General features: G+C 33.6%; 1 protein-coding gene across 1 annotated transcript; it reads left to right on the top strand.

Moving 5' to 3' along the window:
- The first annotated feature begins 5,619 nt into the window (after positions 1 to 5,619).
- LOC133322811 (tetra-peptide repeat homeobox protein 1) lies at positions 5,620 to 15,905 on the top strand. Its single transcript, XM_061531767.1, has 2 exons — positions 5,620 to 5,631; positions 14,670 to 15,905. The coding sequence occupies exons 1-2, from the start codon at positions 5,620 to 5,622 to the stop codon at positions 15,903 to 15,905; spliced, it is 1,248 nt and encodes a 415-aa protein (XP_061387751.1).
- Positions 15,906 to 16,333: the final 428 nt, after the last annotated feature.

Here is a 16,333-nt window from a genome sequence, read left to right on the forward strand (position 1 = left end):
CTTAGAAAAATTAATAGGTCTATATGGAATAGAAAATCGGCAAATTTGTTCGGGATGAAACTAAATAGACAGAAAATGTTCATAACATTATGATCAATATTTTGGAGCTAAGTGAGTTTAAGAAGTCCTAAATCTAGCACTAAAAGTGCTAAATTGGCAAAGCTGCTTATTGTAGCTGTTTTAAAAAAAATCCACACCTTATAGCACAACCTCTAAAATATATTCTTTAAAAACTACGCGTATTATGCTATCTGCGCCATATGTTGGCCCAGGATCTTTATACCCTACACAACTAAGTTATTATGGTATTATAGCTTTGTGCAGCCCCAAAAGTTTGTAACGCCGCGATATATTGGTCCTAAGTATACCGATCGTCATATCTCGACTAGCTGAGTCCATCTAGACATGTGTGTACACAAGCCTCGGTGAAGGGAATTTGGACAAGTAATTAGAAGGACTGTACTGACTATTAGTAATATTTGTTGACCTCTAGTCAGTCAAGAGGGTGCAAATATCGCGAAATATTGGCCTGACTCAGAATATAGAACCAAACAAATTGAGATTTTCTAGGAAGTTGTGTAGGGTATCATATGGTCGGCCCCGTCCGACTATACTTTAAATCTAAATCTTAAATCTACGCTTCTTATAAAAAATCTACGCTTTATATTAAAATTAAAAATTTAATTAAATCTACGCTTCATATAATAAATTATTTAAAAAGCCCACGCCTCATACAGTGGTCGAAAAAATGAAAATATTTTTTTAAAAACCCCCCACGCCGCATGGTAGCCCTTAGGTAGCATCAGAAAAAAAAATTAAAATCCTCTAAGGCGTGGATTTTAATTTTTTAGCCTCTAAAAATATCGAAATTAAAACATACATATCATTCTTAAAACAAATTAACAAGTTAAATACCACTACAAAAAGTGGTATAGGCCTAAGATCAATAAAGTCATTTGGATCAATACTGTTGGATCTTAAAGTAGAAGAATTCTTAGTACACCAACAATTCCAAGTTGTGGACAGGAATTTTCCTATATCATGTGATGGTATTCTGGATATAGATTTTATTAAGACATGCATTTGTAATTGGAAGAATCATTTGAGTACCTTAAAAAAAACAATTGTTAAAACCTACACGTACAGTTCTGCAATACCCACATTTTAATAAACAATTTTGTATAACGACGGATGCATGCCAAAATGCATGAAGAGCAGTCGTCAGTCATTGAGTACACACACAGCTTTCCGCAGCATTTGCGGATGCTCTTTCGCGCATGAATGTTAAAGAATTAAAAGAGCAGTACATACGGACGGTAATCAATCTGAAACTAATCAAAATAGTCAAAACCAAGTTAATAACGATTTTCGTGGTAATAAATCAGAGGACACTTTTATTGGAGTGGTATGATTCGGGATATTACCAACTATGTTAAACCAGTGAGCGGAGCAGTATAGTCGGACGGGGCTGACCCTATACAACTACCACGGAACTCTAACTTTTCATTCCGAGCGTGGACAATATTTCGTGATATTTGCACCCCCTTGTCCGATTAGAGGTCAACAGCACCTCTTCCTGACACAGACATATTTTCCGAATATTACTATTATTCATTACAGCCCTTCTGATTACTTGTCTAGATTCTCTTCACCGTTGGTTGTGTTGTGATGTTCAGCTTATAATTGTTCGGTCCACTTTATCCCAAAATTATTATGTGATCATCACCGAAAATTATAAACGTTGTCCTTGACCATAACTGGAACCTCATGGAACATCTCAAAGCGATCAGTGTGGTAATGGCTTACTACTTACTCCATAATGACCCTCTAATAAAGATCTTGCTCTCTATTTGCAAAAAACTCTAGTAGTCGATTTTCACAATCCTCCTTAGATATTAATTTTTATACCCTCCACCATAGTATGGAGGGTATATTAATTTTGGTTTTCCGTTTGTAACTCATCGAAATAATCATGTCCGACACTCTAAAGTATATATTTTCTTGATCAGGGTGACGATATAGCCATATCCGTCTGTCTGTCCGTCTGTTGTAATCATTCTAGCGTCTAAACGAATTGAGATAGATCGCCAAAATTTTGCATAGTCTTTTGTCTGCAGGCAGGTCAAGTTCGAAGATGGGCTTTATCGGTCCACGTTTAGGCATAGCTCCCGTATAAGGGTACCCTCCAATTTTCGGTATTTTGTATACATTGGGTTCTTATTGGATACCAAATATCTCCACAAAAAATTATAAGTACCGGTGGACTTTTTCTGGTACTCCCCATATAACAGTACCTCCTAATTTTCAGTATATTGGGGGTTTTGATCATATTCCCCATCTTCGAACTTAAGCTAATTTTGGAAGAAATAATAAGGTAGGCAAAGTTTGGATGAAATCAAAATTTTCTGAAACGGATTTGGTCAAAAGAAACATGGGGTCTAGAACCAATATTTCGATGAGGCACATTTTCACTGTATCAACGTGTATACACCCCCATTAGCCATAAGCTAAAACTTGTATTTGGTGCACATTATGATTTACGTAATCGGTTTGTAAAAATATCGGTATATGTCCACTTTTTGGTATGTTCCCTATATTTTCATTTCAAGTATCTGTCAATATATCTATGGTGGAGGGTATCCAACGCATTTTCACTTGTTTATATTACCACCATCACAGCTTCCACGCAACTTATTATTTATTACCAACATTCTAAGATTTTGACCAGGACACTTCATTTTATTGAAAATAATTTATGCAATATGTTCATATTTCGCGTGTTATAAGCTTTCAAACCTCAGTTTCAGGGAATTTAAAAAATTTTTGTAATTTCCCATATATAGCATTGTCCGATTTTATATGAATGGTGCACCAAATACCCAATTTTTGTCCGATTAAGACAAAATTTGGCGTAATTTATGAAATTGATACCAGGAGAGAGTTTGTAAAGTTTCATTGAAATCGGATCAGATATATATATATAGCTCATATATACAGCTTCGTCCGATATTTTGTAAATAATGCACCAAACTTCCAAGTTTTGTTCGATTGTGACGAAATTTGGCATAACTTATGGGATTGAGACTAATATAGAGGGTGTTAAATTTCATTCAAATCGGTTCAGATTTATATATAGCTCCTATATATAGCTTTGTTCGATATTATATATAAATGGTGCACCAAACACCCAATTTTTGTCCGATTGAGACAAAATTTGACATAACATATGGAATTGATACTAGGATAGAGTTTGTGAAGTTTAATTGAAATCGGATTAGATATAGATATAGCTCCCATATATAGCTTCCTCAGATTTTATGTAAATGGTGCACCAAGCTCCCAATTTTTGCCCGATTGTCACGAAATTTATCAGAGCCTACTGAATTGAGACTAGTATAGCGAGTGTGAAGTTTCATTGAAATCGGATCATATATAGATATAGCTCCATATATAGTTCATCCGATTTTAGGTAAATGGTTATCAAACTCCCAAAGTTTACATATAGCTCCCATACATAATTTTGCAGGATTGACATGGAATTTTTCATAGATATCAAAATGGTATGTGTATGGTTTTTCCATATATATGCAGATTACATATTTCATTTCGCCCGATTCCAATACTATGGTCCTCCATGGTTGGCCCCAACCGACTTTTGAACTTTCCTCACTGATTTTTTAAAGAGTTTGTGATTTTTTTTTAAATCCACGCAAGTGAAATATATTTTATAACCCCTGTTTTTTTTTACAAATTTTATTAAGTACGCTTTTAAAATATCTCTTAAAAAACATATTTTTTAAAAAAATCAGATTAAAAAAATGTCTGAATTATCATCATTGACTTTTCAAATATTTGATAATAATTCACGTATTTGTTTTCACTTTGGTTATGCCCAAAATATTGCAAAAGAATTTTTATTATGTGGATGGCATGTCAACAGAAATGTTTTGTTTTCAGTTTTTTTCTTTTCGAATTTTCATTTTCAGACATCAGTCTGAAATTTTCCTTCGAAACATGAAAATATGCAATTTTATCACTTTGATGTGTATTTTTCAGCAGTCTGTCTACTTTTTTGTGAAAATAACATGTTCACATATATGTGTATGTCGTCATCTATTAACCTACTTTTGAAGGAGTTGCAATTACACAGAGCTACTGGAAAATCCAATCCGTGTCGACAAGAAGACAAAAGGCTTCGAATCACAACAAAAACTTTAAAAAACGAAAAAATGGAAAAATAATCACGGCAACTAAAACAAACGAGATATCAATGAATGAGAGAAAAATGTTGTAGATTTTCTTTTTCTGTTGGTTTTTGAATATTTTTTTTTTTTGGTTCACAAAATGTTGGCGTTTTAAATTGTAATAAACGGGGGGTTTCAAACAAAAAAAATATTCAAACTAAAAATCATGATATTTTTATTGTTGGCACTACTAAAACAATTATTACACTAATTTAAACGAAGCCACCAAGCAGAGTTATTGTGGTGTTAGTTTACTAAGACTACCACATCAGCAAAGTTAAGGAAATCACCAATACATATGCAATAATTTTTAATGTAGTGGTAAAATTCCTTCTTCAGTCACCTATACCAAGATAACTGCTCGCCATGGAACTAGGGCTTTGGCTTACCAATACATTTGTAAATGGCAAATGGTGTGTGTAGTGGTTAGTTGTTATGGTTGTTTATTCGGAGAGTCAAATCTCCGATTTCATTCTCAATTTCAAACACAAAAAAGCTTTCGGTTTTGTTTTGGTTGTGATTTTTGTTAATTGCAATTCACTCTCACTTTTATTTGCTGCAGATGGTTGGTTTGTTGGTGGATAGGTTCGTTGGCTTTGTGTTTCTTGAGCTCTCCCGGCCACTGCTCTTTTGTTTTAAGCCGGATTTATTAAAAAAAAAGCTTTTTGTTAGTTGATATTAAAATTGTTTTTTTAATATTAAAGACTGCCACCAATTGGCAAATATTTTTATGAGTTTCCATACTCTTTGAGTCGGGGTTTTTTGTTGGTGTTGCTAAAATTTGTGTTCGCTCACTTTGCTCGCTCTGCCGCTCGTCTTTTTTCTGTCTGTCTTCCCAGCTTACCCATGCCATGGTTAGCTCAGTGTTTTAACCAAAACTTTTAGTCACATTTAAGAGCGTGGCGTATATAAGCGACCAACTGACCAAAGACAGCATCCAGTTAAAGGTTTGGAATCGTAGCGGATTCTACAAATCCTTACCATCCAAAGCAAATCCAAACTAAAGGTGTTTTGTGTGTGTGTGTTTGACAGAAAGGTGGATATTTAAAGCAAACTGTTATTTTTATGAAATGTTTTCTAGAACTTTTCTTTTCAAAAAAAAAAAAAAATTAAATAATTAAATAATTAAAATAACAAAGACATTAATATCTAAAATAAAAATTAAAGTATCTATTAAATTAAAAATTTAATTAAAAAACTTGCATTAAAAAATAATTAAAATAATTTAAAAAATATTCTAATTGTGTTGTTTATATTCTTCTTCCCGATTTTTGTTTTAGTAAGACGTAACCTTACTTCAATAAATTAACAACAACCAACAACAAAAAGTGGGTGTGTGGTGTCTGTGCAATACATTCCAATAAAAAAAATCACCATGAAATTATTTGTAAGTATTTCAAACAAAAGTGTTATATAAAATAACTCAAATTCAAAAAAAGAAAATGAGAGAAGTGAATTGTGTGGAGCTAAGATTTTATAACAAAAAAAGATGTGGGAAAATAAAAAAATTATATATATTAGAAATAATTGTGAATCCTTGGAAAATAGTGTTCGGTTTACCATTCAGAATTATTAATTAAATTTTTTTTTGAAAAAAAAAAAAAATTTTATTCTTTGAAGTATATATTAGAGACAGGTATCGTTCTTGGGTAGAAATTAACATACGTATTCACTACCATATGCTAAAAAGTAATTTGGAATTTTTGAAATTTTTTTATGGAAAAGTATTAAATATATTTTGAACTTTAAACAAAAAAAGTACATTTGAGGCATACTATTTGTATATCCAATCATAGGGTCGTACAACCAGTGCTTATGAATATCATCTTCAAATATATCCAAATATGGATCACAATATCCTTGTCATTTTAGTTCCCAAAAATTATATCTCACCAACCAAAACACATTTCGTCCAGGATTGTTTTTATTTAATTTACTAATATATTTATTATTCTTTTGTGGATAGAAAACCTATGGGTCATATTATTCTTCTTTTAGCCATAAATTCAGCCAATACAGCCTGCAACATAGACAATCGAATCACTAACTATTTATACATCCTTACAGTGATAATAGGAAGTTTACCTTCACATTTTATAACCTCCACTCATTCCCTGTGTTACTTAACGGAATTACTCGTATATCTTTTCATGATCAAGGTAAAATTCTGAGACGGCCTAGCCCTACCCGTTTGCCCGTATTTTAGTCAAGTCCACTTCTAGACAGAAAGGTTCGTCAAATCCACTTTTAGACATAGCCACCATGTAAATGCATCCTCAAATTTCAAAACCCGAAAACACACAAAACCCCAAAAATGTGGATCGCTTTTGAAGGCATGGTCGGGTGGAACATGTGTATAAAACTCCCAAAATACTACACATTAAAGGGCAAAGTTATATGAGACAATCACCAACGTATATAGGATTTTATTGCAGGGGTCTGGTGGAAACTGCTGGTTCAATATGCAAATTTTCATAAAAGAAAAAAATTGTATGCGTACATCAATTGAGTTTATACCTAAAACGGGACTAATATTTATTACATCGTGTAAGAATTACCGAATCCTTGGAGTTATCTTTGTATGAGGTGCTATGCCCAATTAAAAGAGCGACATTTCGATCATAACATTTTTGCATCACAATAGCTCCCTTCACGCTAAACATTAAAAATGCCGAAATTGGGTTGGTATCATTATATGGGGCCTTGGCCTAAATGTCTGCCGGCATATGGTGGAATACGGCTGTATGGAAACAATCCCATAACGGGGAACAAATCGTCGGACTTGGGTGGCTATAAGATACCCTTCACCCCTTTGGGTATATTGTTCATATGTATCCTTACAATTGCATGTCAAAGTTCCCTCGATGGAGCACACTCATGCCTTTCTGCAACCTATGCTAAATTTAATTTCATTCGGGCAGATTTAAGTTGTTTGGAACTGGAACCGCACTGTTAAAAATTTAATCTCAATCAAACACCTGTTCGAAATATATATGGAAGATATGTCTTAATTTAATTAAAAATTGGGAGCTTGGTGCACCATATAACTAAAATCCGACGAAAATATATATGTGGGAGCTATATCTAAATCAGAACCGATTTCCTTCAATTTCAATAGGGTTGGTTCTTGGGCCAAATAAGTGACTTGTCACAAATTTTATCCAAATCGGATCAAAAGTGCAACGTGTACTTTGTTAACAATTTAATATCTATGGACATGTATACATCGACTCAGAAAGTGATTCTATGCTTATTCTGTTACAAAATCTACACATTGCTGTTACAAAAATATGCTAAGAGGCATAATAACCTGTATCAGATTGGGTGGAAGGGTATAAAAAGGGGTTATATGGGGACTACCCCTGAAGCGGGGACGAATATTAATAATTTTTGAAAATGTGCATTTCTATATATATTTGTAATTTTTATTGGAGAGTTTAAGTACATAATAAGAACCAAATGTTCCAAATTACAGCGAATTGGGTTATTCATTTATAACCCCCTAATAACCCAATGAACCAAATTTCAGCGAATTTTGTTTAAAAACGCGCTCAAGAACCCCAAAATACCGAAAATTTGGGGGGTGGTACTCTCATATGGAGGCTGTGTCTAAACGTCGACCGTTATAGCTCATCTTCGAACATGACGTGCCTGCAGAAAAAAGACAACTAAATGCAAAATTGCAACACCCTTTCTCAATTCCTTCAGAAGCGTGATTACAACAGACGGACGAACATTCCTAGATCGTCTTAAGGTCGGAAATGGATATTTCGATGAGTTACAAACGGGATGACAAAATTAATATACCCTACATACTATGCTAGAGGGTATAAAAATGTAGATTTGCCTCATGATTACATTAAATTAGTTTTGCTCCCAAAGAATGTCATATTCCACCGAGCTAGCCACCTGTGGGTGACGTGTATTGTTCTCTAAACAAAAGATAACCATAAAAATGTAATAGTCGGTAAACGGGCGATACTACGAACCATGTCTACTCGGAGTAAATATATATCTCATAAATATTGATGGGTTATCATCAAAGGGGTCATGTCGTAATGTTTCTTTGATCTGCTGCCAGTGAAAAATTGCATGAAGTTCAGGTGACATTTGTGGCATCTAGAGTGACCAGAGTGAACAGACAAAAATTATGTTGAAATTTTGGCTATTTACTTCTCTAAATATTAACCAATAATTTTCTTATTTAGTGCAGACCGAACCTACATGTAAAATGCCAAAATAGACACTGATCGTGATGTTGCAAACTTTTAGGGCCACATAAACTTATAATATCCTCACAACACACGAGTTTCGTAGGGTTATCAATATCGGTCCACCGTTCGGCAATTTTTAGATTATAATAAGCTTTTCAATCGAAATGTCTGTATTCTCATTGGTTATCACATATTTTCTTACACGTTTTAATCAATATTGGTTTATCTTTAACACTCCCTTCTATTTTTTAGAAAATTGGTCCATAACGGATTTTTAAAAGGTCGGTCTATATGTAGAGCAAATATCAAAAATGAGAAAATATGAGTATTACGGCTTTTAATTTCACTCCTGGGAGATATGATACGAAAAAGTTGCTAGTGTATAAAAGTGAAATTCATACCAACTAGATTGTTGGGTCTACTCAGATGTTGGAGTTCTTCTATAATATTTATAAGGGTCTATATACTCTGATATAGTGCCTAATATTGACATAAGCGTCAATCGTTACGAAATTCTGCAAATTCTGAATGAATTTCAAAAGCGATACCTATAATCGATTAATATTTAGGGAATAAAATCGGCAAAAAATATAATTAAGTCTGTCTAAAAAATTAGAGGAGGATATATAATCCGAACTCCATGAACATTTACATGGAAAAGGGAAAAGGGATAGCCTGTCTGCTACTTTTATAATCGATGTAAAATTATATAAAATGTTCATTCTAAAACGAGGGAATTTTCTTTCCATAATTTGTCACAACAACGTTGGAATATTCCCATAATTCTTATTTTATTATTCTATTCCCAACATTCTTATTAGATTATTTATTTAATGGAATATATGTTAAGGGTTTATTAGTGAATGCAAATTCGAGGATAAACAAAAGACTTAGGAAACGAACTTTTTTCTTTATGTTAATGATTTTTATAAATTGGAACTTTACAATATCCAACAGATAGTTTCTCTTTTTTTAGAAATGCATATATCCCCCATTTCTATAATATCATTTAAAAGCATGCTTAATGACAAAATCGCGGTTGTCTGCAAATGCCATGTTGACCACGAAGTCGGGCACCAACGAACTTCTCATTGAGTTGGTATCGCTGGTAACTGAAGTACTTCGATTTGTTACAAGATACATTTAGGTATGAAAAAAATACTTTTCCAGATTTTCCAAAATTACAAAAAAACCAACTTTTTTTAGTTAAACCCTGTTGTAATTTGCCTCTTGATCCATTCCCTTAGCTAGTTCCACATTTGTTTTTACATTTTCTCACTAAAAATCATCATGAAACACCGATTCGATGATAAAAACAAAAGACTTAGGCAACAAACTTTGTTTCCTTTTTTAAATGACTCCTCTTATTTCCTGTTTCCTTCAGCCATTATCACATATTCAGTGATACAGAAAATCACTATATGACAAAACAAAAGACTTAGGCAACAAGCACAAATTAATTTTTTTATTGCAATTACAATTTTTTTATTACAATTACAAATTATCGCCACCTTCTAACACATTGACATACTTACAGCAAAAATACAAAATACAGTTAATCGTTTATAATATCCACTAAACTCAAGTGACAATAATTATTACGTATAGACAATTAACAATTATCTAATCACAAAAACAAAAATACGACACAAATCTAGTATGTGGAATTTTTAAGGCAATAACGATTAAGTAATACGAGTCGAGTACAACCACCCAGCTAAATGAAAGTGCGTCATAATTTGGTTTGAGGAAAAGTGGGTTGGGTAGGCAGGCACGAGAGACAGACAGGTACTGAGTGTGCCTCTGTTTTTAGTTAGGCTACTGTCACACAATTTTAAAATTTTAATTCAAAAACCAAATGGCCAATATATATAGCCATGCAGATGACCAATATAGCCATTTGGTTGATAAACAAGTGAAATTGCTTTTTGTCGGGTTTCGAAATGTAACAATACCATATGCAGAGGAGAACCTGACTGGCATGGTTGAGGACAGACATATAAAAAACTAAATTAAAAATTAAACGCACATGACACTATCAAAAATTGATTATCAAATTGATAGTGGATATCAAAATATTGTTTATTTTATTTATTTAAAAAACAAACAATTAAAATTGTAAACACGATAACTATTATATTTTTTTGATTTTAATATCAAAAAATATATTAAAATTGCAATAATGATATTTACAAAATTTTTGGACCCTCCCTAGCCAACAACATGCTCTTTTGAATTAAAATTCAAAAAATTTCGTAGAAAAAGTTTTCAAACAAAAAGTTCAAAAAAATATGATTAACCATGCATAACTGATTTCAAATACTTGGGCGAAAAAACAATAACAATTACTCGACAATTTTCTAGACAAGAAATAGCTACTTGTAATGCATTCCAAAAACCGAACGTTATAATCATAATATTTCCGTCAACAAAGAAACCACCCAAATGTTGATAAAAGAAATCAAAAACAAAACAACAACCAACAACAACAGACATGCAACACAGCAAAAACCAACTGTATGGCTAAACAAAATTGAAGAAAAAACACAAACAAAAAATACCGGCTAGCATATCAGCAGTATGACATGTCTGGACTGGCTAAGCAGCACCGAAGACACACCACAAAAAAACAAAACCGCCTTAAAATAATAAAAACAAAAGCTTGTGTGTTTGACGATTTTTTGTGGTAGGTCGGTTTTGTTTGGAACATTTTTTTTTTCTTTTCTGTTTGATTTTTTTTAATTTACCTCCCAGCTAAGCTACTCTGCTACCGCTTCACATTTGACTATCATATATTAAATCTTTCATTTCTTTTTTTTTCGTCCATTTTATTTTGTTATTTATATATTCTTTCCTTTGCTGAATCATTGTTGTGATCTTCTTCATTTTTCTTTTTTTTTTCATTGCAAATTTTAATGTGAAACACATTTTTTGTTTGCATAAATCAACCTTTAATGACATTTTATTTTGGTGAGAGGGGGTGGGAGAGTGTTGGGTATATTTAACAAGGTCATTTGCATTCATTCAACACCTGTTCCAAATGAATTAGCGGTTGTTTCATTTTTGGTTTTTGGCGGTTTTACAAACAAAAACATTCACAAGAGTTGGAGGATGTTTGTAATTTCCTAACATAATACGAAAGACTTAAGACACGAACTTGAGCAATTACACTTTGAATGGTTGAAGGTTAATGGGTTTGTTGTAAGCGCCAAATTAATGTGATTAGAGTGGGTGGATGAATTCTAATGGAGGTAAAATATATCACAATTATTTATTTCTGCAGAAAATGGAACCAAAATAAAATACCGAGAAGGGCATGGGTAAGACGACTCTGACTCAGAAAAACTATTTCTATTTCATAAAAAAAAAACATTTTATTTACCATTTTAATGTTTCTAGATCAGAATGACGTTGGATGTTGTTGAAATTACGAAAGAGTTCGCAAAAATTCAAAATTAATTCATAGGGTATATTCCGCATTTTAAATCGATTATGCACGATTTTCAACCTAATCACTCACTGAGTAGAAAATCACCCTAATAAAAATTATCAATATTGGTTCACTTTTTAGGATAGCAAAGCAACATCCCAAACTTCGATATTTTGGCGAAATCTCCCTACCGAATATAAGCCCATGTCTCGGTGTAGGCCCCATATAACGGTACATCCTAATATTCGGTATTTTAAAACCATTAACCCCACGATTTTCAACCTCATCACCTGTAATTTGGAATTTTGGATTCTCACTGTGTAGAAAGTCATCCTAATAAATATTATGCAACATCTCAAATTTCGGTATTTTGGGGAATTTGTGCATTTTTTTCAACCTAATCGGCTCCACTTTGATATGTTGCATTTTCATTGAGAAGAAAATCTCCCTACAAAAAAATATGAATATTGACCCAAGTTTCCGGGTAGCCAACGATGGTTCAAGCTGCATTTTCCAGCCGAAAATGCTTTAATTTGGCATATCGATTTTTTGGAAGCTGGCATATCTTTGGGCATAGCCTCCATATAAAGATCCCGCCCATTTTCTAAAAAGCTCTGATTTAGCAAAAATCTGCGGGGAGAATGATCAATGTAAATTAATATTTTGTCATACCCCGTCATATAAAGGTCCAGCAAAATGTTCGCTTTTTTGAGGATTTTGTCTTCATTTCCAGCCATAAAGGCTTAAATTTGGTAAAGAAATTACTTCTCCCCAGAAATTTTTGAATACTTGTAAAAAAATACAGAGGTTCCGCTTTTTCAAGCTTAGTTTTCCAACCTATATGTCGTAATTTGGTATTTAAATATCTAAGAGTATAAACAATCGCTTAGCTGACAATTCACCATGACATTGTCTCTATATAAAGGTCTCGACTTTATAAACAATTTTTGAATGTACATCACATGGTGGAAGGTTCAAAAGGGTGAAAATATTTTAAACGAAATATTTTATAAAAAATCAAAAATTTTGACCCTAGAAAATATTCATTTTTTTACATACAAGCTTCTGACAGTCCATTAAAAAATATGGTTGACCCACAATTAAAAAAAATTAATAGTCACTAGAAAAATATTTCCAATTGTACGATTCCTTTTTTCTAATAAATTGCAGCCAATATCGTTCTAGCCGATTCAAAAGTCCCAAGAAAAAGTTTGTTATATATTTCAAATTGCTTTTAACAACTACAAAAGTGACTAAAAGAAATGTACTTTAGTACTGCTTTTCCATACAATTATATAAATGATTTTAAAATTATTCTACCCTAAACTTACCACATATTATAGAAATTTTATGATCGATTTTGGGAACTTACCTGAAAAGAAACAAAAATAACAATAATTTTATATTAAACATTTTGCCTCCATATTATTTAAATATCATTACTAAATTAAATTCATTTGTTAATAAGTTTTTCTTTTTGGACTGTTTGTTTCTTAAATATTTGCTCTCTCACTCCCACAATGTTGGCATATCATTTTTTAGAAGCCACCCATCATTGTGATGTCATTATAATAAAGAGATCAACCTTATTGGGATTCTCTCTCACTCTCTTCATTTCACTGGGCGTTTTTTGTTTTACAGCTCTGTAGGTTAGCTAGTGTTGTTGGAGTCAATGTTAGTTTCTTAGTCAGTTCTAACATAGGTGCCCAAAATTAAAATGCGTTAGTATGTGTGAGAGAAAACAGAACAGTACTGAACAAAATTGTGTGTACATTTTTGTGGTCGGAAAAAATTATTGATGAATTTAATTTTTGTTATTATATAAAATAAAAGCATTATTAAAAATGTTTTTATATGAATTACAAAGTGTATATGTCATAAAAATCTAATAAAGTTTATAAAGTAGCATATAATATAATAATCATATTATAATATTAAATACTACGATAATTATCAAATATTTAATTCTTTAAAAAAAAGAAATTGTTCTGTTATTTTTAAAATTTTTTAAACATACAAAACGCATTTTGAATAATAAAATAAAAATCCAAATATACTGAAACACTTTTATCCCTAAGTGTTATTTCGTTGATTTTCTAGTTCTGCGGACACGAAGTCGTGCGCGCACCCCAGCATGAGTTCATTCGTTGACTGTCAAACAACGACTGACTGAAAGAGCATAACAATGCGTGTGAGTAGGCAGCTACTTTAAAGTATACTGATGGGCACCTATGGTTCTAACCATAGGTGCCCATCAGTATATGTGTTTTTTCTTCTTCTTGTGACTCTGTTATTTAGTGTTGTTTTGAAGGCTATGAAAACAAATCAATTCTTGTTGGGAGACCACATGGTATTACTCTCTTGCTCTCACTCCCTTTGTATTAAGCATGCCCGTTATGCCCAATGGAGCATGTTTGTTTCTTAAGTCTTTCAGTTATCAATGCGTTATTATTAGGTTGTGAGCAAGTGGGGTAATAAACTGAATTTAAATTAATTTTAAAATAATATTTTTAATAAAATTTAATAAAAAAATTAATTATTAAATAACATTAAAGTATAAAAAAATAAATACTGAAATTTATATGGTAGTTGACCTAGTAAAAAGAATTTGTATATGGGAGCTATATTAAAATCTTAACCGATTTTAATTTATTAATAAAATAAATAAGTAATTAAATCCTACTTTAAAGTCATTAATAACTTTAAATATTTATGTTTGAAATCTACAATTTATTAAATTCATAATTAACTAATTTTCCCTTCTCTTCCCCATCTTTCCAGATCTGTCTTGCCACATTGTTGGTGGCTTCAGCCTACGCTGAAACTGCTGCCAAAAAATCCCTCAACGAAAAGAAGGTACCACTCGAAAAGAAATTGGACAAACGTGGCCTTCTAGAATTGGGTTATGGTTATGGTCACTCCGGTTTGGATTTAGGCTATTTGGGACATGGTTCAATTACCTCCGGCCATGGTTATGGTTATGGCAGCAATGCCATTATTGGTCATTCGGGCCCAGCTGTTGCTTATGGTCACAGTGCACCACAAGAATTTTTGATTAGTCAAATGGCTGATGTCCATAAGACCATCACCATTACAAAGGGTGTTCCTGTACCAGTAACCGTTGATCGTCCCTACCCTGTGGAGCATATTAAACATGTACCCGTTGAGGTTAAGGTACCCGTACCACAACCCTATGAAGTTATTAGAAAGGTACCCGTTCATGTTAAGGAATACGTTAAAGTACCCGTCCATGTTCCCCAACCCTATGAAGTTATCAAGAAGGTTGAAGTACCCGTCCATGTTCCTGTCGATCGTCCTTATCCCGTTAAGGTTCCAGTGCCACAACCCTATGAAGTGATTAAGCATGTGCAAGTGCCCGTTAAGGTTCCCGTACCACAACCCTATGAAGTGGTGAAACATGTCCAGGTTCCCGTTAAGGTACCAGTGCCAGTACCCCAACCCTATGAAGTTATTAAGCAAGTTAAGGTCCCCGTCCATGTACCAGTTGATCGTCCAGTCCCTGTTGCTGTACCTAAACCTTACCCCGTCACTGTGGAGAAACCCTACCCTGTTGTCTATGAGAAACAGGTGCGTGTTGAGGTACCCGTACGCGTTGACCGTCCCTACCCAGTGCCTGTAGATCGTCCCTACCCCGTTAAGGTACCTGTGCCAGTTCCTCAACCCTACACCGTTGAGAAGCCAGTGCCCTATGCTGTAGATCGCCCAGTGCCTGTACCAGTCAAGGTTGAGGTGGATCGCCCCTACCCAGTACATGTCACCCGCCCCGTGCCCGTTCATGTTGAGAAGCCAGTACCCGTGCCCGTAGGTGTACCCGTTGTTGCTGGCCACTCCGTTGTTCAACATGGCGCCGCTGTGGTGTCTGCCCCTGCTGCCGTTAGCTATGGTGGCGGCTACGCTGTCTCTGGTGGTGGTTATGGTCACGGCGGTTATGGAGGCTATGGTCATGGTGGTGCCGTCTATGAATCCCATGGAGGTTATCATCACAAAAAGAAGTAAGCTATCGGAGGCTCATGACAATGAACTCTCATAGGCCACTCTAACAAAAAACAACAACAACAAAATCCCAAAAATTAACAACAACAAAAAACGACAGAAGAGTGTAAATGATTTTCTTTTCGTTTATTATTTTCTTTCTGCTTAGAAGAAGAAGAAGAAGAAGAAGGAGATGAAAACATGAACTAGTTTTAATTTTTATTATTTTATCCTCCCCCCTCGTTCCCCTTTTCACCCCACCTCCATTTTTCCTTTGTCGAAAAAAGGGAAAAAACTTTGCCACTATTTTTATTAAAGGGTTTTCCAGAATTGGCCTCTGTTGGAAGATAAGTTGGGAAATGAAGCGAAAATTGTGAAGAGAAAAAAATCACCGAAATTAGTTAAGAGAATATTGAAGCTCTCTTACTTTTGTATTTAAGCACTGCCACAAA

Source organism: Musca vetustissima, unplaced genomic scaffold (assembly GCF_032173495.1).
Source record: "Musca vetustissima isolate MV318-11 ecotype Yass unplaced genomic scaffold, APGP_CSIRO_Mvet_v1 utg200363, whole genome shotgun sequence".
NCBI lineage: Eukaryota > Metazoa > Arthropoda > Insecta > Diptera > Muscidae > Musca > Musca vetustissima.